The 26,777-nt window shown below is 49.3% G+C and overlaps 1 protein-coding gene across 12 annotated transcripts in view; it reads left to right on the top strand.

Annotated features, from left to right (window-relative positions):
- myo3a (myosin IIIA) overlaps positions 1–26,777 on the top strand; it is a 556,810-nt gene that overhangs the window by 444,272 nt on the left and 85,761 nt on the right. For all 12 annotated transcript variants that reach the window (XR_005460772.1, XM_038798143.1, XM_038798142.1 and 9 more), the window contains one exon: positions 18,831–18,937. Coding sequence is in view for 11 of the 12 variants with exons in the window: in XM_038798143.1 (XP_038654071.1) it covers positions 18,831–18,937 (107 nt within the window). In the remaining variant the exon portion in view is untranslated. The remainder of the gene's footprint in view (positions 1–18,830; positions 18,938–26,777) is intronic.

Raw genomic sequence — 26,777 nt, forward strand, 5'->3', positions numbered from 1 at the left:
CATCATCTGACATCATTGACGATGCACTCTGGCTTTTAGCATAATAGCTATTAACCTTTCATACCAGTGCTGACACACATGGCTTACATTGTCATGCAAATAAATAAAAGGCAGGTGCATCAACTCCCACTGTACCTTTTAAAGATTTTTTGCTTGTTTTTTCTTCCTTCTCATCTCTCTATTAAACCTAAAGATAGCACAAAATAGGGGCCGACATCAGTTAAGCAATGCCCCAAAGATTAGTATAATCAAACAGTTCTGGTGTAACTTGCACTAATGCGCTGGCACTGAGGCATTCTGAAACAGATAGTTAAAGAGTTGCTATTTTAAGCAACAAAGAACAGAGAAAATGACACTCCATATGGAGCTAATGCACATGCAAGGCAGACTTTGATTTTTAGACAATGCTACCCTATCAACTGGAATAATTTATTGTTGCACATATGTAAAGTAAAAATATATAGCCAAGTATACAATAAGCTAATTCTGGGATAAAGCACCTCATGAATGAAGTGAGTAAAATGAGCAAAAGGATAAATAAGTCTGCATCAAAGCAATCAGGAAAATCTGTAAGATTGTCTATTACAAGTGTCATCTGGGCTTTCAAAGTGGCAGAAGTCGGGCTTTACAAACAAGGCATTAATCATAAGATGCCGGAGCCCAGTCTATCTTTCATCAATAATGTGGGTCACATGAAAATGCTTATAATTACCATTTTAGTCTTAACAATAGTTGTCAAAACAATGTCTTAACTCCCTCTGCGCTTTGTTCATTGAATGCAGTCTGTTGTTTCATTGCTGCCCAGATGATGATGGGGTTCTCCGTCCGTGTACTTCTCACAGTGAGCGTTTTAACTGGCTTCCATATGCCTCCAAGCATTGCATTGCTGCACATGTTGTGCTTTAGGCTTACTGGTCAAATGAACAACCTTTCGTAAGAAAACAGACCATTAATCTAATAGATGTAGTAAAATAATAGTTAAAACTCTTTCATTCAAACCTATAACCTAATTCTGTTTTTATTGCCGTAAATGCCTGGGACAGGATGGTGCAGATTTTGACAAGAGGAAACTAGTGGTGCACACAAATGACTGCAAATACTTGTGTCGATATTTATATAGTTCCATACGCAGCCAGAAAACCCAAGTAGTGCTATTGACGACACAACTTTGTGTATGGATTCTGCTCCTTGTCAGCTTTGAGAAGTGAATGGTAACATTGGCCTGTACAGCATCGTCAAATCTTCCAATGAATCACCAGGGCACTTAAACATTTTAATTTCAATGCAGAATAAAATCATCCGGCATTCAAAGTGAAATGCAATCAGTGAGAAAGCGCTTCATGAGGTGGTCTCACATAAGTGTACTTGGGAGATACTACTATTGACATGTATCAAAATATCGGTCGGTTTTATCAACGGCTAAAATGATAGGTGGATGTGCCTCTCAGGCTGAACTATGCTAATATGCACATTCAGTTGTCATTCCTCAATGTTGAATTCCAAAATAATAAATGTTGCATAAAACTACCTTCAAATGATCTTTTAATTTTCAATGTTCTCCTGTCATCCCCTGTAGGCTCTTGGTGAGAAGTGTGTTAGGAGCGACAACACGCAGATTTACATTGATTCACCTGAGTAGGCTAGATCACTCACAGTGCTATCTGTCTCTGGGGACTTGACCTCCTCCTCTGAATTTTACTGGAGTTGGTTCTCCAGGTTGCAGTACCTCATCCAACTGACTGATTTTAAAAAAAGTCAGACCAGGCAGGGTGTATTGGGAGACAATTTGATTGTGGCAGATATCATTGCTCCTCAATCTGTCCTTCCCCCACTCCTAACATCCATACACTTACATTAACCAGCATTGGACATTGGCTACTAATTGGCTTGAGAAACCCGGGCTGGGTGTTCCTGTCCATATAGATTTACATAGAATTTACAGTGCAGAAGGAGGCCACTCGGCCCATCGAGCCTGCACCGGCCCCTGGAAAGAGCACCCTACCCAAGGCCAACACCTCCACCCTATCCCACAACCCAGTAATCCCACCCAACACAAAGGGCAATTTTGGACACTAAGGGCAATTTATCATGGCCAATCCACCTAACCTGCACATCTTTGGACTGTGGGAGGAAACCGGAGCACCCGGAGGAAACCCACGCACACACGGGGAGGATGTGCAGACTCCGCACAGACAGTGACCCAAGCCGGAATCGAACCTGGGACCCTGGAGCTGTGAAGTGATTGTGCTATCCACAATGCTACCGTGCTGCCCCTAAGGGGTGCTGGACCAGCTTCAGCACAAATCCACTGCTGGCCCAGCTATGATTAGGCAACTGAGCATATTTAAGGAAAAATATTCTTGTATTGGAGGTAGTACAGGAAATATTCACTGGATTGGTCCCTGGAAAGGATTGTCCCATGTCCCATAAGGGGCTGGTTTAGCACACTGGGCTAAATCGCTGGCTTTGAAAGCAGACTAAGGCAGGCCAGCAGCACGGTTCAATTCCCGTACCAGCCTCCCCAAACAGGTGCCGGAATGTGGCGACTAGGGGCTTTTCACAGTAACTTATTTTGAAGCCTACTTGTGACAATAAGCGATTTTCATTTCATTTTTCATGTCAAAAGGCTGCGTACATTGATCCTTTATTCTCTGGAGTTTAGAAAAAAGAGAGATGATCTTATTGAAACAAGGGCCGAGATTCTCCGCTACCCGACGGGGTGGGCCGTACCGGCGCCGAGGAGTGGCGTAAACCACTCCGGCGTTGGGCCGCCTGGAATGTGTGGAATCCTCCACACCATCAGGGGCTAGGCCGCCTTCCGGCGCAAGTTGCCGCATGCGCGGGAGCGCCAGCACGTTCTGACGTGATCCCAGCGCATGCGCAGGGGGGTTCTTCTCCGCTCCGGCCACACAGGCCCGCCCGCAGATCGGTGGGCCCCAATCGCGGGCCAGGCCACCGTGGCCCCCCCCCCCCCCGGGGCCAGATCCACCTGCGCCCTCCCCACCCCGAGGATTCCGCAAGCCTCCCGCAGAGCCAGACCCGCCGGTAAGGACATTGTTTGATTTGCGTTGGTGGGACTGGCCAAAAACAGGCGGCCACTCGGCCCATCGCGGAGCAGAGGATTGCCTGGGGGGGGTCACTGCCAACAGCCCCCGACCAGCGTGACACGATTCCCGCTCATGCCGAAAAACTGCCGCCGGAGAATCTGGCAGCTGGCGGCGGGGCGGGATTCATGCCCCCCCCCCCCCCCCCCCCCCCCCCCGGCTGATTCGCTGGCCCAGCAGGGGGTCGGAGAAACCTGCCCAAGATTCTGCAGGGGCTCAAGAGGATAGACACTGAAAGATTGTTTCCCTTGTTCCCTTGGCTGGAGAATCTAGAATAAGTGGGCAGTCTCAGGATAAAGGGGCTGATCATTTAGGACTGAGATGTGGAGAAATCTCTTCACTCAAAGGATTTTTCGTCTTTGGTATTCTCTATCCCAGTCATATTTTGATGCTTCGTTGTTGAACATATTAAAAGACTGGGGTAGACAGATTTTTGCCGTCCCAGGAAATCAAGGATATGGGGAGCAGGTAAGTAAAGTGGAGTTAAATTCGAAGGTCACTATATGGGCCGGGATTCTCCAAGCTTCTACGCCGCGATCACGCCCGGCACGGGGTGGAGAATGGGGCGTCGGACCCGCGACGCCTTGAAATGAAAATCGTTTATTGTCACACGTAGGCTTCAAATGAAGTTACTGTGAAAAGCCCCGAAGCAGCTGGAGAATCACCGGCAGTCACATGCACGCAGTTGACACAGCACCAGTCAGGGGCCGTTGAAAGAGGCTCCCCCACGGCGATTCTGCGCTGGAAGGTGGCCGAGTTCCCGCTGGCGTGGTTCTAACATGGTTCCACCCAGTGGGAGCTTGGAGTCACTGCTGCAGTGGCCATCCGTCATGGGGGGGCATCCACGCCGGCCAGGCCTGTGATTGGCAGGCGCGGCGCGTTCTGGGGGGGGCCTACTTCTTTGGCACTGGCCCACGGTGTGAGTCCGCCATGTTGCACTGGGCCAGCTCGCGGTGTGGGTCCGCCATGTTGCACGGTCTGCCGAGCGCATGCGCATGCAGGAAGTGCAGGGCTCCCATCGGTAGCTGGAGCTGCATGGAGCACTCCGGGGCCTTGCAAGTCTCCTTGGAAACGGAGAATCACCCTGGACTTTCTAGAAAAAGTCCGGAGGGATTTGCGCCCCTTTTACTCGCAGGCTTGGGGACATAGCCCCATTATTGAAGAATCTTTTGAATGGCAGAGCAGGCTCAACAGGCCAAATGTCCTATTCCTGTTCCAATTTCTTATGTTTTATCGACTAGGGACTGACCTAAAAAAACTCAGTATGTAGGGTTCACTTCCACACAGTAATCTTACCAATAGTTCTTGGATGTGTAATTACGAATCATTTATGATATGGCACAGCGGCTAGCACTGCAGCCTCACAGCACCAGGGACCCGGGATCAATTCCGCCCTCGAGTGATAGTCTGTGTGGAGTTTGCACTTTCTCCCCGTGTCTGCCTGGGTTTCCCCCGGATGCTTTGGTTTCCTCCCACTGTCCAAAGATATGCAGGTGGATTGCCCATGATAAATCGCCCCTTTGTGTCCAAAAGGTTAGGAGAGGTTACTGAGTTACGAGCATATGGTGGGGCCGTGGTTTACGTAGGGTGCTCTTTCCCAGGGCCGGTGCAGAGCCGGTGTGCCAAATGGCTCCTTCTGCACAGCAAATTCTATGATTCAGTGATTTTTATATGTAAAGGGGTTACAAAATGAGCTTAATGCACAAAATATCAAAGCACAAAGTGATTCTTAAATAATAATGACTTCTCTAATTCTGGCCTCCTGTGCTTTACAGCATTTACCATGTGCTGCTTCAGCACAAGCTCTGTCATCCCAAACATTTCTCCCAAGCTACCTCCCTCTCCTTCAGGTGCTCCTTGAAACCTACCTTTTTGTCAAGTTTTTGATCACCTCTCCTAATTATCTCCTGTGCGACAATATCAAGTCTGATAATCATTCCTGTGAATCACTTTGGGATATTTGATTCTATGAAAGGTGCTACGTAACCACAAGTTATTGTTGTTGGGAAGCAGGGTAAGCCCAACGTTTCCTATGAAGAAATCAAACCTATCAGTGGAAAGGCTCTCCAGCCACCGTCATATACAAAGTACCACACTCCCCGAGGAGTTAAGCAAAAATTAAATTCCTTCTGAACCATCTGTTTTCCTTTACAATCTGGGCTTTCAGTGACATGACACAAACCGTTTTGCAAATTGCAGCAGTTTAAATGAACGTTTTGAAATATCCGAAGGTGTGAGATTCAGCATCAGATGCAGAGAGTGTATTAAATGCTGGTTGAAGTTTTTGCAACTTTTTAAAGTAATCACAGGAACACAAAACTTCATTCTGCAACCCCTGGAAGCATACACTAATTCAAAGTCCGCCCAATGAGTTATCTGTCATGAATGAATGGAAAGAACAGAAGGTAGAACCATAGAATCATAGAACAGTTACAGCACAGAGGCCTTTTGGCCCATCTTGTCCATGCCAGCCTGAGGGGAGCCAGGTTCCCTTTCTAACCACCTTCCTGCACCTGCCCCAGAGCCTTGCAGTTTGCAGCCTTTAAGGTGCAGATCCAGGTACATTTTAAAAGAGTTTAGGGTCTCTGCCTCCACCACCAACTTGGGCAGTGAATTTCAGACATCCACTATCTTCTGCATAAAAAAGTTCTTCCTCATGTCCCCTCTACACCCTCTGCCACTTACCTTGAATCTATGGGCGGAATTCTCCGCAACGGCCGACGCCGTCGTGAAACCCGGAGTGTTTCACGACGGCGTCGGAGGCCACTCCTCGCCCCCTATTCTCCCCGTCCCCCCACCCGGGAGCATGTGCGGTTGCCGTCTTCCCCTCTGCTGCCCTGCACGACGAGGCGGCTTGATCTTGCGGGGCGGCGGAGGGGAAAGAGTGCGTCTCTTGGAGACGCCGGCCCGACGATCGGTGGGCACCGATCGCGGGCCAGTCCCTTCCCGAGCACGGCCGTGGTGCTCGATCCCCTCTCCGCCCCCCACAGGCCCCAAACTCACCATTTGCGCTATGTTCACGCTGGCAGCGACCAGGTGTGGTTGCCGCCGGCGTGTACAGGTCGGTAACGGCAGGCTGCTCGGCCCATCAGGACCGGAGAATCGCGGGTCGCCGTGAAAAGCAGCGACCCGCGATTCTCCGAGCGGCGAGTCGCAAAACGCAACACGCCATTTTGGGGGGGTGGGAGAATCGCGAGGGGTGCCAGAGCGGCCCTCCCGCGATTCTCCCACCCGGCCTGGGCAGCGGAGATTTTATTCCAATCTCAAGTGACTGTCTGTGTGGTGATTAAACCCATGTCTGAGTGGATTTCCTCTGGGTGCTCCTGTTTCCTCCCACAGTCCAAAGATGTGCAGGCTTGGTGCACTGGCCATGCTAAATTGCCCCTAGGTGGGGTTATGAGGATAGGAGGTGCAGGATTGGGCTAGGTAGCGTGCTCTTTCAGAGGGCCAGTGCAGACACATTGGGCCAAATGGCCTCCTTCTGCACTGTAGAGATTCTATGATGGTTCTAGAATTCTCCACCAACGAAAACACTTTTATCCTGTCCAATCTATCTCTTTCCCTCATAATTTTGTACACCTCAATCAAGTCACCCCTCAGCCTTCTCTGTTCCAAGGGAAATAACCCCAACCTATCCAATCTCTCCTTGTTGTGCCACGTTTCTGGCCCTGGCAACATCCTTGTAAACCTCCTCTGCACTCTCTCCAGAGCAATTATGTCCTTCCTGTAATGTGGTGACCAGAACTGCACAATACTCCAGTTGAAGCCTCACTAGTATTCTATCCATTTCCAACATTATGGACAGGATCCTCTGTCACGCTGCACCCATTTTCTGGCACAGCACCCCCCCCCCCCCCCCCCCCCCCCTAGCACCGGGATCCTCCGTCCCGCCAGTCTGCCAATGGGGTTTCCCATTGAGGGCACCCCCACGCCGTTGGGAAATCCATGGACGTGAGTACACTGCCGGCGAAATGGAGGATCACATAGACAGAGAAACCAGCCCTATATTTTCACTTCTCTATTCTATATCTCTGCCAATGAAGGAGGGCATTCCACATGCCTTCTTTACAACCTTGTCTACTTGAACTGCTGCCTTTAAGAACCTGTATATTTGTACGTCAAGATCTCTCACTTCATCTACCTCTCTTAGTATATTCCCATTTATTGTGTACTCCCTAAATGCATGACCCCACATTTATCTATGTTAAAATTCATCTGCCACTTAACCGCTCGCTCCACCAATCCATCTATATAATTTTGGAAATTTTAGCTATCCACTACTCAGCCAATCTTTGCGTCAACTACAAATTTCCCAATCATGCCCTCCATGTTTACATGCTGGAGAGCAAAATTTCTGCATGAAGGTCTTCTGAGTGTGGTAAAAGTCAGGGAATCTGAGGAAGTGTTCCCAATGAAGCAGCGTTCTCAACAATGGGCACCAAGAATGTAACAAAAACAGAAAATGCTGGAAAACTCACAGGTCAGCAGTACCTCTGGGAGAAGCAGCGTTTTTCAGGTTGATGAGCTGTAGTGAAGAAAGAAATGTAATAGCTTTTGAACTAATTAAACAAAGGTGGGGGATGGTGGGAGCGGTATGGAAGAATAAAAGGAAAGGTATGTCATAGGGTGGATAGGAGAGAGTCAATGACCAAAGATTTAATGGTACAAAAGTCAAAGAGAGTGATATTGGAAAAAGTAAAGAAACAAAACGTGCCCAGAGGAAGTGTGAATGGCTGGATAGTAACTTCCAGATGCAAAGTGAAGGAATAAAGAAAAAAAAAGGAGAGCCAATCAGCAAAAAATGAGACACATGGAGACAGAGATTATGATCTAAGATTTTTCAACTCAATTTTGAATCCAGATGGCTGACAAATTCCCAGTCGATCAATGAGGTGCTGTTCCTTGAGCTTGCGTTGAATTTCATTTGATCAGTGCAACAGGTCAAGGACAGAGAGGTCAGAGTGAGAGCAAAGTGGATAATTGACATGATGGGCTGTAGGAAGTTCAGATTCATACTTGCTGATTGAATGGAAATATTGCATTTGGTCTTCGCAATGGAGAGGAGACACACCGTAAGAAACAAATAGAGCTTACTAAAGTGAAAGAATTAGAGGTAACTTGGAATGAATGTTTGACACCTTGTCTAGTGAGAAGGAAGGAGGTAAAAGGGCAGGTGTTGCATCTTCTGGCCTTGCCTGGAAAGTTGTTGTGGGAAAAGGAGGGATTATTGGGATGACAGAGGAGTGGATTGGAGTGCTGTGGTGGGAATGGTTTCTTTGATATGCTGAAAGGAGGGAGCTGAGGAAGATATGTTTGGTGTAGCATCATGCTGGGGGGAGCAGAAATGCCAGAGGGCAACAAATTCCACAGGCTCACCACTCTCTGGGTAAATAAATTTCTCCTCATCTCAGTCGTAAATGGTCTACCCCAAGTCGGGCAGCATGGTAGCACAGTGATTAGCACAGTTGCTTTACAGCTCCAGGCTCACAGGTTCGATTCCTGGCTTGGGTCACTGTCTGTACAGAGTCTGCACGTTCCCCCCCGTCTGCGTGGGATTCCTTCGGGTCCTCCGGTTTCCTCCCACAGTCCAAAGATGTGCAGGTTAGGCGGATTGGCCATGATAAATTGCCCTTAGTGTCCAAGAAAAGGTCAGGTGGGGTTACGGGGATAGGGTGGAGCTGTGGACTTAAGTAGGGTGCTCTTTCCAAGGGCACCGCAATTCTGATGGGCTGAATGGCCTTCTTCTGCACTGTAAATTCTATGAAATCCTCAGACTGTGATCCCTGGTTCTGGACACCCCCACCATCGGGAACATTCTCCTTGCATCTACCCAATCTAGTCCAGTTAGAATTTTATAAGTTTCTCTGAGACCCCCCCACCCCCACCCCCGATTCTTCGAAACTCCAAGGAATACAATCCTAACCGACTCAATCTCTCCTTATATGTCAGTCCCGCCGTCCCAGGAATCAGTCCTGTAAACCTTCGCTGCACTCCCTCTATGGCAAGAACATCCTTCCTCAGATAAGGAGACCAAAACTGCACATAATATTCCTGGTGTGGACTCACCAAGGCCCTGTATAATTGCAGCAAGACATCCCTGCTCTTGTACTCAAATCCTTATGCAATGAAGGCCAGCATACCACTTGCCTTCTTTACCACCTGCTGCAGCTGCATGCTTACCTTCAGCGGCTGGTGTACGAGGACACCCAGGTCTCATTGCACATTCCCCTCCTCCTAATTTATGGCCATTCGGATGATAGTCTGCCTTTTCATTTTTGCTACCAAAGTGGATAACCTCGTATTTATCCAAATGATCCTGCATCTGCCATTCATTTGTCCTTAGTGCCTGATTGAGGGAACAGTCATTGAGAAGGTTGATGCCCATTGAGAACTACCCCCATTGCCCTTGCATCTGCCCCCCTCCCCACCCTCATTCCACCCCCTCCCCTCAAACGATACCTCCCCACAACCAATTGAAAACTTGAATAACTCCGTCCCCTGAGCTGATTTATTTTCTGTGAAATGTAAAATGAATTGAATATCAACACTCTGGGACACCTCAGAAATCACATCAAAAAACCCAGATGATACATGAGTCACATGATCGATTTCAGCATTGAAATTTATAAGTAAGTCACATATAGTAAAACATAAAAATGTACGTTAACTAATGCAGAATTTTGCAGCTTTAAGGGATTTGGGATATTTTCATTGTCTGTTTCAGTGCAAAATCATTTAGGCCATCCAGAAATCTGCAGGTTGGATCATACATTCCCTAGGTAGCACAGACTTTGAGTATTGCTGAAAAGAGTGGGCTGTTGCTGAAGCTTTTCACCTTGCACTGATGGAGACAGATACAAGAATGCCAAATTTCAAACGCTCATTACAACTTTTACTTCAGGAGAAAATTGATTGGCCAGGGCTTTTCCATCAAGATTTCAATGGGGAAATAGGCTCCCAATCTCCTGGGTAATTTAACCAAGGCTTGAACATTCTCCTTGAGGTTAATTCTCCACTGGTGAGATTCTCCATTTCACCAGCAGCGCATCCCCACCAGCAGGTTTCCCGGTGGTGCAGGGTGGCTACAATGCCAAATCCCATTGGCCAGCCATGGGAATGGAGGATTGCGCTGCCAGCGATGGCGCACCGCTGAGGAACATGGGGCTAGGGATGTGGAGAATTCACCCACTTCAGTTTGCAGATAACGAGGGCGCGATTCTCCGCACTCACGAGAATAGCGGGCGGCGCAAATTTTTACGGTGATGCTGGTCCGGCGCCCTCCCACTATTCTCCCCCCTCCACGCCCGCCCTCCGACACGAATCGCTGCTCGCCGTTTTTTTACGGCAAGCAGCGATTCTCCCCTGGCCGATGGGCCGATTTCCAAGGCCCTTACGGCCGTTTTCACGATTTTTAATACACCTGCTGTACCAGTTCGTGAAAACGGCCGCAAAGTGCCGTTCTGCACAACCATGCCACCGATTGGCACGGCCGCACCACGGCCGTGCCAAGGGTGGCATGGGCCCGCGATCGGTGGGCAACGATCGCGGGCAGCGGGTCCAATTCCCGCGCACTCTTTCTCCCTCCGCCGCCCCGCAGCATAAGTCCGCGGGGCGGCTGAGGGGCATCACGGACCGCGCATGCGCGGGTCTGACGCATATGCGCGGATGACGTCATCCGCGCATGCGCGGGTTGGGATCGTCCAATCCGCGCATGCGCAGCTGACGTCATCATATGCGTCAGCCGTCGCTAACTTTGGCGCGCGGGCTTAGCGAAATTCGTTAAGCCCGCGATGCCGGAGTTTACGGGGCCGCGATGCTAGCCCCGTCCGGGGAGCAGAATCGGGTCCCAGGAGGGGGCGCGGAGGCTGCCTTGAAACACGGCCGGTTTCATGGCAGCCTTCACGACTCTCCGCCTTTGCGGAGAATCGCGCCCTGAGTGCCTGAGTAGGAATGTATGTCTCTTCTAGCAAACATAAATGAGCCACATTAATGGCTTGACTGGTGATCTTAAATTGGTTGTTAGTGTAGCTATTAGCGCACTCAGGATTGTTCAGCAAGTGCTGCCAATTGTAAAATCACACCTAACAGCAGATGTTTTGTTTTGGGCTTTGCAAGTCGAGGCTGGGTAAGTACGGTGTGTACTGTGCCCATTATGAACAAACCAAAGGAACATGTTGGATTCAGTTAGCCAATTGCTGGGACATACAACCTACCAGACATCACACCGACAACGAAATTCGTATCTGAATTTGTTCAATTGTGTGCTTGGCAGAATAACTATCTGGACTGACAGAAACATCCAGTTAGTGTAAAATGCCATTTTTATAGCCAGCTCAAAACAGCTGGCATAACCTGTGAGTTCCAGGAGCCCGATGCTACTGTCAATCCAAATAGATGTTTTATCCACCACACAATTGAGCAACGCTGTGCATGAATTTCAATGCTGGTACAAAGCTAAATATGTAGGCTGTACATCCCATTTATTGGCTACTCAAATCAAACATCGGTCCAAAACTTACATGGAGTAGCAATTCACTGTTGGATTAATACTCCGCTCCTTTTTACGGGACCTGCACATTTCTCACCTGATCTCAGCCTGGGCCTGGTGTGAAATGGGTAGTGCAGCAATGGGTGAAGGGTTAAGGTGGCTGGTGGGGATGTCAGAGGTGTGGGGGTAGTCTGGGAAATTGGGAGGTAGGCAGGAGATTGAGGGGGGTCAGTCAAGGGGTGGGGTATAATCAGGGACATGGGGAATAGTTGGGGAGTCCAGTTGGGAGGGGAATCAATACGATAGATACCCAAGAGTTAGAAGTGGTTTTAATCCTTCCACTTTTGTCAGGTAACACTTCTGCTAAGAGAGTCAGAACCATCTGAAGTCTCTATTTAAATCAGAATTTGGTTGGTTCCTGGTGCTGGATAATTGCCCATCTGAAGTTTAAACTTCCTGGGCAACTACATTGCAGTCCTTGTATGGGGACTTCCAAGCGTGTATATCGTCTGGGGTACTTCTGGGATATGAACCCCCGAAGGGAATGAAAGCTCTGGACAAAATGTTCATTTGCTCATTCACAGTAGGCAGAGTACAGACCCTACTCAAACAGCCCTTGCTTGCAAAACCTCAAATAACACATGTACTGTTAGTGTGATTCTGTGATTAGGCAGCACTTACTGAACAATCCTGAGTGTGTTAATAGTTACACGAACAAGCAAGTTAAGATAATTGGTTGATCTCAGAACGTGGCCCATTTATGCTTGCAAGAAGCAACATAGATTCATAACGCAAGGAAGCATTCTCTGTAAAATAAAAGGAACATGTTCAAACCTTGTGATTTTTTTGAATTAGCCAGGTGTTTGGAGAGCCTACTGTGGCCCGTTACTTTCTCATGGCAAGGCCTAGCCAATAAGAGTCAACTTGCCAACCAAACAGCAGCCTTTTCTCCTGTAGTGTAAATTGTTGTGATCATTTGAAATGTGGGCTTGAATTCTTCGGCTGTTCGCTGACGGGACGATTCACTGGTCCAGCCACGCCCGCGGTTTACCCGGCAGCATGGGGTGACTTTCATAGGAAATCCCACCGACAAGCGGCAGGAGTTGTGAACCGCGCCACCAGTGAATGGCGCGCAAAACATCTCCATCCTCGCTAGCAGTGATAGCGGGGCGAAACTGCAAAGGAGAATCCCAGACGTGATATTCTTGCATTTGTCTTGCTGAGTGCAAGATGAAAAGTTTTGGCAACATTTCTCTCTTTTCAGAAATGCTATACATTCTGTTTCCTTTCCACAGTACATAAAAAAGCAATACACGTGTTGTAATTATCCTATTGGAGACCAATAACGTGAAAGAACAGAACTTCCCAAACAATCCCAATGGAAAATCTGATGAATTTCACTTTTTAAAACCTTTACTGTAACAATCAAATCCAAAACCAACATATGTTAAACAGGAATTAACAGGCAAATTGTAATTGATTATAAACTATAATTTACACATAAGATGGCAGATGCAATTGAGATAAAGCTTCTGAATTTTCTCAGCAGTCCACTCAGCATGGGTGTCATTAATCTCAGTCCCAGAGTCCTTCAGCACTCTTTCACACAAAGAATTCCACATTCCCTTCTTCCAAGATTTCGCAATATCTTCAGCCAACAGCAGCGCAAAACCAACCTGAGTTCCATGGACATGGTCTTCACCAAACGTACCTCTTCAATTCTGCTTGCAGAACTATCAATTCTTGGTAGTGAGGATTTCACCAACACTTCCCAGAGTTTGGGTTTCCCATCTCAATTGCAGTCTTAGTTTCCCAGAAGGATTCGAGACCTGACCACTATGGCCTTCCCCTAGTAGGTCATCCCCCCCAACACCATCCAAAATGGTATACTTGTTTTGAAGGGGAACGGCCAAAGTTCATCCAGCTCCAGTTCCCTAATGTAGTCTCTGGGGAGCTGCAGTTGGGTGCACTTCCCACAGGTGTAGTCAGCAGGGACACCGGTGGTATCCCTCACCACCCACATCCTATGGGAGGAGCATGCAACTGCCCCAGCCTCCATCCCTTTTGATCTGAATTCACAAAGAGATTTAAATGGGAAAAAAATTAATATTTTGCTTCAGTGTTCACTAGAGAGAGGAACCTTGTTGCTCATGAGAACAGTGTGGACCAGGTTAATAGACTCGAACAGGTCAATATTAAGAAGGAGGATGTGCTGGAAATTTTGAAAAGCATCAGGATAGATAAGTCCCCTGGGCCTGACGTAATGTACCTAAGGTTACTACGGGAGCAAGGGAGGAGATTGCTGCGCCGTTGGCGATGATCTTTGCGTCCTCACTCTCCACTGGAGTAGTACCGGATGATTGGAGGGAGGCGAATGTTGTTCCCCTGTTCAAGAAAGTGAATAGGGAAATCCCTGGGAATTACAGACCCATCAGTCTTACATCTGTGGCGAGCAAAATATTGGAAAGGTTTCTGAGAGATAGGATTTAATGATTATTTAGAAAAATATAGTTTGATTAAAGATAGTCAGCATGGCTTTGTGAGGGGCAGGTCATGCCTCACAAGCCTCATTGAATTCTTTGAAGATGTGACGAGACACATTGATGAAGGTCGGGCAGTGGATGTGGTGTATATGGATTTCAGTAAGGCATTTGATAAGGTTCCCCATGGTGGGCTCATTCAAAAAGTTAGGGGGCATGGGATACAAGGAAATTTGGCTATCTGGATACAGAATTGGTTGGACAAAAGAAGACAGCAAGTGGTAGTGGATGGAAAGTATTCCACCTGGAGGTCGCTGACCAGTGGTGTCCTGCAAGGATCTGTTCTGGGACCTCTGTTCTTTCTGGTTTTTATAAATGACTTGGATGAGGAAGTGGAAGGATGGGTTAGTAAGTTTGCCAATGACACGAAGGTTGGGGGAGTTGTAGATAATGTTGAGGGTTGTTGCAGGTTACAACACGATATTGACAGGATGCAGAGCTGGGTTGAGAAGTGGCAGATGGAGTTCAACCTTGATAAATGTGAAGTGATTAATTTTGAAAGGTTGAATTTGAATGCTGAATACAAGGATAAAGGCAGGATTCTTGGAAGTGTGGAGGAACAGAGGGATCTTGGGGTCCACGTACATAGATCCCTCAAAGTTGCCACCCAGGTTGATAGGGTTGTTAAGAAGGGGTATGGTGTGTTGGCTTTCCTTAACAGGGGGATTGAGTTTAAGAGCTGCAGGTTTTGCTGCAGCTTTATAAAACCCTGGTTAGACCACACTTGGAATATTGTATCCAGTTCTGGTCGCCTCATTATAGGAAGGATGTGGATGCTTTGGAGAGGGTACACAGGAGATTTACCAGAATGCTGCCTGGACTGGAGGGCATGTCTTATGAAGAAACATTGAGGAAGCTAGGGCTTTTCTCGCTGAAGCGAAGAAGGCAGAGAGGTGACTTGATAGAGGTGTACAAGGTCATGAGAGGCATGGATAGAGTAGATAGCCAGAGACTTTTCCCCAGGGTTGAAATGGCTGTCACGAGGGGATATAATTTTAAGGTGATTAGAGGAAGGTATAGGGGAGATGTCAGAGGTAGGTTCTTTACACAGAGAGTGGTGGGTGTGTGGAATGCACTGCCAGCAGAGGTGGTGGAGTCAGAGTCATTAGGGACAATTAAGTGACTCTTCGACAGGCATATGGACAGCAGTAAATTGAAGGTTAGGTTGATCTTAGATTAGGATAAATGGTCGACACAGCATCGTGGGCTGAAGGGCCTGTACTGTGCTGTACTACTCTATGTTCTATGATTCGGTTTTCTTTTTCAGTTTCCCTTTTCAGTTAGGGTCTGTCTCAAAAAACTACAAGCTTTGGAGCCATGGATTATATCAGAATGTCCTGCCATAAGTTTGTAATGGAGGGGGAATTGAGAAAAAAATAAGACTAAATTTAAAATTTTGAAGATGTTTTTTGAATTTCAGGGTCGTTCTACCTTTTTGCTTCCCTTGAACCAAAACGACAAAACCTAGACATTTTAAAGGATGATTCTCCTTTCTCCCCTCCACAAAAATCTCTCCGTTGTTACCCATTATCTGAACAAGATTTCAATGAGGAAAATGACCAAAAGGAAAATTTTCCAGCTGTGCTTAAAAAAATTTGTAATGATTCAGCCTCCCACTTTTTATTAATATTAAACCTTTTTATTCAATGTAATTATACCCTGACTGTTCCACTCAATTAGAAATAATGTAGAAGAGCAATATGTTTTTCCCAATTGGAGATTTATATTTAATCGGATTTGTATGTTATTGCATTTTCCTACAACCCCTATGAAAGGCTGTTAGTTGGTGACAGGAAACCTGATGAAGAAATGTAATAATTTTCCAACAGTGTCGTTTAAATTACCATCATCTGTCATAGCGTTCTTATACCTGTTACAGCGGCAATTATTACAGAAGCAATGATATTTGAATACAGCTAATTTAGTTTGTGCAGACAACGAGTTAGCTCACAGGGAAGGAGGGAAATAGGTGAGTCGGAGTAGGTCTTAAAAATTGAATTAAAACCTGTAACTGGGCAAAATAACTGCAGTTTAAATTCTGCACAAATAATTTTTAAAGTTATCCGCATTCAAAGAATAAATGGGCATTGGCCGGAAATCTCCAGCCATTGGGACTTCCTGTTCCTGCCAGCAGGGCACCCCTGCCCCGTGGGAGGCGTCAACGGGAAATTCCATTCGCAAGCGCAGGAGTCATGAATCCCAGCGCCAGCAACCGGGTGACCGGCGAGGAACGTACGGCTGGAGGACCGGGGAATCCAGTACACTGTGGCAGTGATTCTCCCAATTGAAAACAAAGTCAGTGGGAAAACTGGCACTAGGAACGACATTGACAGACCATTCAATGGCACTTCAAAGTATATTTTCTCAGGATCGGGCTTAGCATTGGCCCAGAAGGGGCGGGGCCTAAACCTGCTGACTGGTCCCACTCCTCAGACATCAATGTGCCATTTTTAAAGGGCACCCCAATCTCAGAATACTGCCATCCCCCTGCCCCCCCCCCCCCCCCCCCCCCCCCCCACATCACTGACAAGGCCCCCTCCCAATGGCTAGCAAGGACACCCCCTCAGTCCCTCCCCACCCCCTCCTCATGCCCCCACCCTCAGACCCCCTCAGACATCCACTTCAGGCCAATCCCCCACACCCTTCAGGCCCTGTCCACGTTCTGGGAAAGACCCCCAAGCTAAGACCCTCCAGCTCAGCCAGAGTCCCCCAACCCTTACCTCCCATGAAGGCCCCCCACCCCTCTGCACCCTGGAGACAAGTAGAAGGAGGAAACCCACTCCCTTGACATACCCCCTTCCAGAGTGCAAGATGCCAGGTCTCCATTTCTCACGATTTGTCCTAATTCACACCAGCGGGAATCCAAGCTGGGGAGCTGGAGCATCCCATAGGTCAGGTGAATCGAATTCTGCCCAAAAATGATATTAAAATAAGGTTAAAATGCGGTGTCCATATGATCCCACTGTGTCTGGGTGGGAACCCCATCGGGGTTGACGGGGCAGGCCGGGTGACTCGCAACAGGATTGGTGCCCGTCGTGAAACCCGTATTTTGTCTCCCTCCAGATCATACAAGATCTGTCTTCAAACGCACTCCACAGGGTCAACATATTTTTAAACTTGTTTTTGTTATTTGTTCTCAACCAAAGGAACATAATAAATAGGAGCAAGAGTAGGTCATGTGACTGCTTGGGCCTGCTGCACCATTCAAAAAATATCATGGCTGATCTGATCCTGGCCTTAACTACATTTTCCTGTGTGTTCCACATAAACCTCATAAGGGGCTGATTTAGCACGGTGGGCTAAATAGCTGGCTTGTAATGCAGAACAAAGCCAGCAGCGTGGGTTCAATTCCCGAATTGGCCTCCCCGAACAAGCGCCGGAATGTAGCAATTCGTGACTTTTCACAGTAACGTCATTGAAGCCTACTTGTGACGATAAACGATTATTATTATTAAATCAAAACTCTGTCTAACTCAGCCTTTAACACATTCAAAGACTCAGGTGCCACTGCCCTCTGGGCTGAAGAATTTCAAAGGTTCACCACCCAGTGATCAAGAGAAGAAATTTCTCCTCATCTCCAACCCAAATGGGCAGCCCCTTGTTCTGAAACTATGTTCCTACTTCTAGGTAACCCCACCTCCAACAGGGGAAACATCCTTTCAGCCTCTACCCTGTCGAGCTCCCTCAGAACCACAGACTTTTCAATAAGATCATGGGTATGATTCAGCCGTGTGTTTCTTGGTAACGGGAGGCGGCACGCCGTTTGATGTTGGCGGGATTCTCTGCTCCCACCGCTGTCAATGGGGATTCCCATTGATGCCACCCCACGCGGACAGCAAACCCGTAGGCAGGGGTGCGCTGCCGGTGGGACCACGTAATCCCGCTGCCAGAGAATGATCAGAGAATTCCGGCCCACTTCTCATTCTTCTAAACTCCAAGAGGTCTGTGATTTCTGAGAGGCTATTTCTTCTGTTATTCATGTGATATGTCCGATAGTAGACAGCCACTTACCTCAAGGGTATAAACATTATGGAAAAACACAAATTTTCTCTGCAGGCCCTAGCAGGTGGCCACAGGATGGCATTGGCAAAATCCGGATGCAATTTGCCAAACCGTCCTCAGATTGGGACTTGATAAATAGCACAGGGAGAACACAGTGTGAAAATAAGAAATGAGTTATGAAGCTATTTATTAAACCTTTTATGATGAATTTCTTTATTTACTGGTAATCCATCATAAAACCAAAGGTGTGTGGGACCACACAACATTTATCTATCAGTTTTAGTATCTTTCCACTATATTTCAGGCAACGTCTATCATACTCAAATCACCATGATGGAACAATTTGAAAAACCAAGTAATATGGAGTCAACCGAATTATCTGTTTGCAAACACCTTTGGTTTCTTTCCCACATTCTCTGCACTTAGAGTGTGCTAAACTCAATCAATAAAAGAGCACTTAGCAAGACAAGACTGAGGTGGGGAATAGGAAGAGAACCAGTCTTTGGTGAGGAGAAAAATGAATGCTCTGCGAACAAGATAATATACAAAATCTAAGACTGATCATTAGTAGGATCATTTGCTACACTGGACTTTAAACGAGTGCTTTTATAAAAATACCTTCATCATCTCTGAAACGTATTGGGATACTTGAGGAGGAAAGTGACGTAGAAAAATTAACACTTTCCATTTCTTTAGGTCTCAATAAAGGAAATGATCAAAAACAGCAAAGAGCACCCAGACGAACCCAACAACCAAAGGCATTAAATACACCCGAGGACAGCACCTACTACAACCTCATTCACGTAAGTCTACAATCAGCTGATCTTGCTGTATTTATGTTATGGACAGGACAGAAGCAGGCAAACAGAACTTATTTCCTCTCACCACCTGCCTGTAAGTAGAAGGTGTTTTGAATGATTTTACGAATATGACGTGTTTCACCAAAACCTCGGTTTGTGTGATCCAAGTTTCGAATAACCCGCAGCTAACTTGTGTTATGATTGACTCAGAAAGTTAGTTTATTTCACATTCAAAACCTGGGACAGGAGTGTTCACAGCATTCTGCACCCTCACTACATACACACATGTGTGTGCACATACACACTAAAAGGGGGATAGAAAAAGGAGTTTTACAACAATGGATAGTAGCAGTGCAAGAACTACAGAAATTAAAACTAATTCACTTGATTTCGAGTTGAGATCAGCTGGTTGAAGGGTGAAGTTGCAGAAGTGAGTACATAGAGACTGGATCAGCTCTACAGGTGATGATAGGAAACCTTTCACAGAGGCAGATTTGAAGAGTAGGCTGTTGTTTTGCCTGGAAGAATTCTTGGTGGTTCACCACTTTGATATCAAACAGCAGTGTGCCTGTGTGGCTAATGTTAAAACTGTCCAAAAAGGCCAGAGGCTTGGGTCAATGTGATATGTCACTTTAATGGTTAACTGCACTTTAACAATAAGTGTCTGTGTTTCTGGCCAGAATTCCATCGTTCCTTGTCAGTAGAGAAACAGATATAATGCGGGGGGGTGGGGGGGGGGGGGGGGGGGGGTGGGTGGGGGGGATTCTGCATCGGATGACAAGAGAATCAGGGAATGCGATTGGGCGGGGAATCGCTTCTGACACTGGAATTGTGGCGGGACCCTGTTTCACACCAGATCACAATTCTCTGATGGCTCGACAGCGGCTTCAATGCATTCCAGAATGCACGTACTGTAAACACCCTTGGCATATCATGAGCCGGTCTGAACCGGTATTCTCTGGGGCCTCCGTGATTCTCCCCCACCGATGGGCCAAGTTCCTGATGGCGCACTTCACTTGTGCTTTTAAAAATCATGAAACTGGCACGGTGGCTGATGAGGGCGAGAGAGGAGATAGGTCACAGAAAAACATGACCGTGGGCTGTCATTCTTGACACTGGCCAGGCTGGCTGTGGTGGAGGCGGGGGCCTGCTGGGGCCAGTGGTGGGAGGGGTGACTGGGGTCGGGCTGTGAGGCTGGGGTGACCCCCCCCCCCCCCCACTGGAATGGGGAGGTGCCCAGGCATGGACCGTCATTGCTGAGGCCTGCAAGCCAGCATCTTGCTGCGCACCCCACTGACCACCCACCACAGCCCTGGTTCTGCAGAGTGGCTGTATGGGTGCCCCCATGCCCGCACTCTAGCGTCTACTCACCCAGCCCACTACTCGCACCGCAGCCCCAACCCTCCAACCCACTACCCCTGGACACCAGACCCATCCTCCACCCCACCAACCCAAGCAACCACCGGCGGGACATCACGCGGACCACCCAAGGGCAACAGCCACAGGAGCCCCTACAGGGGGCCCGCCGGACGGGGGCCATGGAGCATAGCGCTTGCAAAGGCAACTCCAGCCGACAGTAGCCATGACAGCAGGAACAAATGCCAATGGGGTCAGGGGTGTGGAGGGGAAGGGGTGAGGGAGACATGCGGGGTCAGAGTCTGCAGTGCTAACTGGACTCACCATGTAGCCCGGTGGACCTGGTTGGGCATAACGGTACACACCATGCTAACATGTCGGCCTTTCTCCCCCTGCAGACAATGGATATTGGAATTAAACCGGCAATGGTGGCCTTCCTCCTAGTTGCCATAGCCCAGGGAATGGATATGGAGATTATGAGGAGCATGGACAGGGTGGATAGAGAGCAGCTGTTTCCCTTAGTTGAAGGATCAGTTACGAGGGAACACAAGTTCAAAGTGAGAGATGGGAGGTTTCGGCGGGTTTAGAGTGGATTTGAGGAAAAACCTTTTTATCCAGAGAGGTCTGGAATGAATTGCCTGGGAGGGTGGGAGAGGTGGGATGCCTCACATTCTTTAAAAATTACCTGGATGTGTACTCGGCATGTCATAACATTCAAGGCTATGGCCGAAGTGCTGGCAAGTGGGATTAGGTGGACAGGTCAGGTGCCTTTCAAGCATCGGTCCAGACTCAATGGGTCGCAGGGCCTCTTCTGCACTGTAGTATTCCGTGATTCTGTGATTCTGGGATTCACTGAGGTTCAACAGGCCGAGGGAAAGGAGGAGGAGGTGGTGCAAAGGATGCACCGCATGAGGCCTCGTGTGTACCGGCAGCGCCTGTCCTTCGAGGACCTGACAAACCAGACATGCCATCGGAGACTCTGGCTGAGCAAGGGGGCCGTGCAACATATCTGCCTGATGATGGCATACCTGACATCGCAGGGGAATGAGAGAGGGCTCCGGGTGGCCGTAAAGGTGACGGTCGCCCTGAACCTTTGAGCATCTGAAGATGACAGGCTGCTCCACACAAACTGAAAGGGGTTCCACTCGATGAACGTGGAGCTGATAGTGACCATCAGATGCGGATCATGCACATCTGAGCCCAATGTCTGCCAATTCTACCCCTGCGCCCACTCTGCAGCCATCCCAGACCCATCGTAGGTGCTGATTTGTTCTGGCACCTCCCTGCGGGAGTCACCAGCATGGCCCCCATCACTTCCTCCTCCCTCGGGGTGCCCGATGGCCCCTGGGATACTCCATATGATGGGGATGTGAGCTGAGCTAACCCCTGAGGCTCCTCTGCCACCTAGCGCTGCCAGCCCTGGAGGCCTGTTCTCATGTCGACCAGGAAATTACAGGCAAATTAGCTCAACATCTGTCTTGGGAAAATGTTACAAGCAATTATTAAAGAAACTAAGAAGGGCATTTGGCTAAATTCAGGTTAATCAGGCAGAGTCAACATGGTTTTGTGATATAAAACCATGTTCGACCAATTTATTGGAGGTCTTTTGAGAAGTAGCATATGCTCTGGAGAAAGGGAACTGTTTGATGTACTGTACTGGATTTCCACAAGGCATTGGATAAGGGACCACTGAAAGGTTATTGAGGAAAATAAAAGCTTATGTTATAGGGAGCAACATATTTGCATGGTTAGAAGATTCACAAAATATCAAGAAACTGAAAGGAGGCATAAATGAGTTATTTTCTGCTTGGCAAGGTGTAACAAATGGTGTGCTGCAAGGATTAGTCCTGGGGCCACAAAGATGTGTAATTAATAAATTACTTGGATGAGGCGACCAAAGATATGGGGCTGGATTCTCCACTTCACAACTCTGCAATTGTGAATTGCGATTGGGCGGAGAATCGGGCGCCAGCCATAAATTGAGTTCAGCATCTGTGCCTGGCCAGCGGCATCACCGTGTTCCACACTCCGCGCCGACATCGACATGCAAAACCTGCATTTGCATGTGTTAACATAATATTACCAGGTATGGCCCTGAATTGTACGGGTCTCCAAGATCCTCCACCACCACCAAGAAAAAGTGACACCAGCGCAGTTCACTTGTGGTATATAAAAACGGGAATCAGGCGCCGTGGCTGCTGAGCGAGAGAGTGGAGGTAAGAAAAGTTCCCAAACTCGCAATAGAGTGCTGAAAATTGTGCCGCTGGCTGAGGAGTGTCTGCCAGGGCCGGGGTAGGAGTGGGGGGCAACTCGCAGATGGGCTGTGGGTTTGGGGGGTCCCCCTGGGATCGGGGTGGCTGGCCACAAACCGCCATGACTGCAGTGTGCAGGGCAGCCATCTGCCTGTGCACTACGTCAAATGCCCACTGTGGCCTGTAAATGTGCAGAGTGCCACGATCGTATGGGTGTCGTTCCCCCCCCCCCCCCCCCTCCCAGCCACCCCCATGGGAACCGTCAGACCCCAGCTGATCCATTGACAGACAGGCATGGCCATGTGCACCCTGTGGCCCACAAGGTGCTGCCACTGCTCAGTTCACTCATCAGAAGTGCTGCCCCAATGCAAGGCAAGCAGAGCAAGAGCAGAGCACAGCCAGACAGCAGACGCATGCACGATGGCCTATGGCACAATCCCTGGAACACACCCATCTCATGGCAAAAGCCCCACCAGTGACACTATCAGCTGGCCCACACTGCAGGATGTCTCCAAGTCCAGGCTGTCCACAGTGCCCCAGCTCCCATCCACCCTGAGCCCAGTCAGGGTGTCACAACCTGTGTGCCGCACACAGGACCCATAACACACTGCAGCTATGGTCCTAACAGGTGCACACCCCCACTCACCCAACCCCAACTGTGGGCCCTGCCCGCATGCATGCCACCAAGCATGGTGGTGGCTAGCGGAACACGGTGACCCCCCCCCCAACCCAAAGCCCTGTGTCACCCTACTAGTGGAGTATGATACAGCCCACCCAAGGAGGACACCCTCAGTGGACCCCACAGCAGCACAGGGGCCACTAAATGTATCACTGGCATGAGTAGCACCAGCCACTGGTATCCCTGTTGGCAGGGATGGGTGGGGGGGAGGGGTCAGAGGCTCCCCCAGTGCCAAGCACCAAAGGGTCCAAGTGGTGAAAATGAATATTCTGCTAAGGTTCTTGTTTATCTTTCAGGGTCTCACAATCTTTATACCAAAGGCCTTTTTTCGGAAAGTGGACACGATCATTTCTGACTTTGTATGGGTGGGGAAAGTGGCAAGGGTGGGGAGGACCCTGCTACAGAGGCAGAGGCAGCGGTGGGGGGGGGGGGGGGGGGGGGGGGGGGTTAGCATTGCCGAACTTGCTTCATTATTATTGGGCGGCGAATGTGGACCAGGTGCGGCGGTGGTGGGAAGGAGAAGGGGTAGAGTGGGTTAGGATGGAGGAGGAATCTTGTCAGGGGTCTAGTTTGAGGGCTATGGTGACGACAGCGTTGCCAATGGCTACGAGTAGGTATTGAGGGAACCCGGTGGTGCAGTCCACGGTGAAGATATGGAATCAGTTGAGGAGGCATTTTAGGGTGGAAGGGATATCGGTGCTAACGCAGCTGTGCGAGAATCATGGGTTTGAGCCGGGGCGGATGGATAGTGTATACAGGAGGTGGAGGGAAGTGGGGCTGGTCAAGGTGAGGGATCTGTATTTGTAGGAAGCAGTCACCAGTCTGGAGGAGCTAAGGGAAAGGGTAGAGCTGCCGAGGGGGAGTGAATTCAGGTATCTGCAGGTTAGGAACTTTGCACGAAAGGTCTGGAGGGGGTTCCCTAGGTTGCTGGGAAACACCCTGCTGGAGCGACTGCTGCTTCTGGATGTGGAAGGGGAGGGAAGAATTGGAGATACATACAAGTGGCTGGGGGAGCAGAGAGGCGAGCGGGTGGTGAAGATCCAGGAAAAATGGGAAGCGGAGTTGGGAAGGGAGATCAATTGTTGAGTATGGAGTGAGACACTGCGTAGGGTAAACGGGACCTCCTCTGTATCAGGATGAGCCTGATACAGTTTAAGGTGGTGCACAGGATGCATATGACTTGGGTGAGAATGAGTGGGTTCTTTCAGGGGGTAGCAGATGAGTGTGAGAGGTGTGGGCGGGGGCCATTGAATCACACACACATGTTTTGCAGTTGCAAAAAATTGGGAAGAGCCTGTCCCAGAGGAGCTGGGGCCAGCCGGTGAATCTGGAGGGCCAGCGGTCCAATGGGCCGAGTTGGAGGTGCGAAGTAGGCGATACATCAGGCCATGTGTATACCATCGCCACCTGTCCTTCGAGAACCTGTCGGACTGAGTGTGTTGCCCAAGACTATGGCTAACCGAAGAGACCGTGCGACATCTGTGCCAAATGATGGCGTATCTGGAACCGCAGGGGTATGTGAAGAGGATACCTGCTCCCGGTAGCTGGCAAGGTAACGGTCGCCCTGAATTTCTTCCCCACGGGCTCCTTCCAGGTGCCGAGCAGGGACCTTTCTGGTAAATCGCAGGCATCTATTCACCGATGCATCCGCACGGTCACGAATGCTCTATATTACTGGGCCGCAGGCTATATGAACTTCAGTGTGGAGTGAGCCCATCAGGTTGCCCAGGCAGTGCAATTTGCGACCATTGCTGGCATACCCCAGGTCCAGGGGGTGATCGATGGGACACATGTCCCCCTACAGGCACCGGCGCATGAGGGGATGCCCTTCATCAATCGGAAGGGCTTCCAATCCATGAATGTCGTAGAGTTTACAGTGCAGAAGGAGGCCATTCAGCCCATCGAGTCTGCACTGGCCCTTGGAAAGAGGATCCTACTTAAGCCCCATGCCTCCACCCTATCCCCGAAACCCAGTAACCCCACCTAAACTTTTTGGACACTAAGGGCAATTTAGAATGGCCAAACCACCTAAGCTGCACATCGTTTGGACTGTGGGAGGAAACCGGAGCACCCGGAGGACACCCACGCACACACGGGTAGAACGTGCAGACTCCACACAGACAGTGATCCAAGCTGGGAGTTTCTGGACCTTCTGGAGTGGCGGGGTTGAGGATGGGATTTGAGGTGGAAGGGGCGATGGTTATGGGGAGGTGAACGGTAATGGGACACTCACTACTAACTGAGTTGGCTATACCACATGACACCTCCACATCTCTGTCCCGTCCACTGCCAGCTCCGAGCGCCACCCCGGGGGAAACGTCGGACTGTCCGGGAGGCCCTGTCTCTTTCCTTCCTTTAACACCTCCACCACCGGCCTCCCGCAGCAGCCCCCACCCCCCCACCCCCACCCATCCGGCACACTCTGCACCCAGCCCATTCCTCATTCCCTTCAGATAGAGAAATGAGGCAATTCAGAATGTTGGTGAACAGGTGTTCATTTGTAACCAGTGCTCTGGACAATAATTGTGCCCTAGCCCCTAAGACTAGTGTGCTGCACCCCTGCCAATTTAACTGCTGCCTAACTTTCTAATCTTATGTGTCCTAATGCTCCTTCGAGGTGGTTTCTGAGGCGGTACATCAGATGTGGAGGCGGCCTGCTGCATATCCCACCCTGTGACCTGGGCCCCCTTTGGTTCCCGTCCTCTGGAGAGACGGAGCCTAGATGGACCCAGCCGATGTCTGGGTGTCACAGGTGACAAAGTGCCACCCTCTGCTGCCTGCTGCCCATCAGATGCATCAGTGACAAGTGGAGGAGATTCAGAGGTGCTGCTGTGTTCCAGCACCTCCCCTGAGGGAGCCACCAGCATGGGTTCCATCACCTCCTCCTCCCTCGGGTTCTTAATGGCTTCCAGGCTTCTCCTTGAGACTGGGGTGCAGCTGGAGTGAGTTCCGGGGGCTGCGCCCTCACCTGGTGTTGCCAGTCCTGGAGACCCGCTTTTGTCTCGACCAGGGTCTTGATGCTCACAGCCATGGAGCACAGAAACTGGGCCACGTCCCTCAGGGACTGTGCCACGACTGGGCTAGACTGTGGAGCGCCGCAGCAATGTCCGTGTGGCCCTTGGTACATGGCTGTCTGTGACAGGGCTGCCCCGGTCCTGCGCCTTCGCCATCACCCCAACAGAGTGCCTGAGGCCTTGGACATCCTGACCCATGGCCGTGATCCTCAAACCTAAGGCTTCTACCGTGGATGTCATCTGTTTGGTGTTGACCTGGGTAGCTCGCATTGTCAGCACAGCCGCCTGCTTCTGTAGGTGCTTAAACTCTTTCAACTGCACCTGCAGGCACTGCAAGGTTACTGACAATCCATTCAGTAGTCCTCGACTCTAAACCTGCATCTCCAGCATTAATGGGACCGCCCTTTCCAGTATTCACAGTGGACGACACCAGTGGGATGCCAGAGCTCCAGGAGAATCAGGGGGCAGAGGTGAGTGCAGTGACCATTACTAAGGAGAAGGTTCTGGGGAAACTGAAAGGTCTGAAGGTGGATAAATCACCT

This window comes from Scyliorhinus canicula, chromosome 5, assembly GCF_902713615.1.
Source record: "Scyliorhinus canicula chromosome 5, sScyCan1.1, whole genome shotgun sequence".
NCBI classification, from domain to species: domain Eukaryota; kingdom Metazoa; phylum Chordata; class Chondrichthyes; order Carcharhiniformes; family Scyliorhinidae; genus Scyliorhinus; species Scyliorhinus canicula.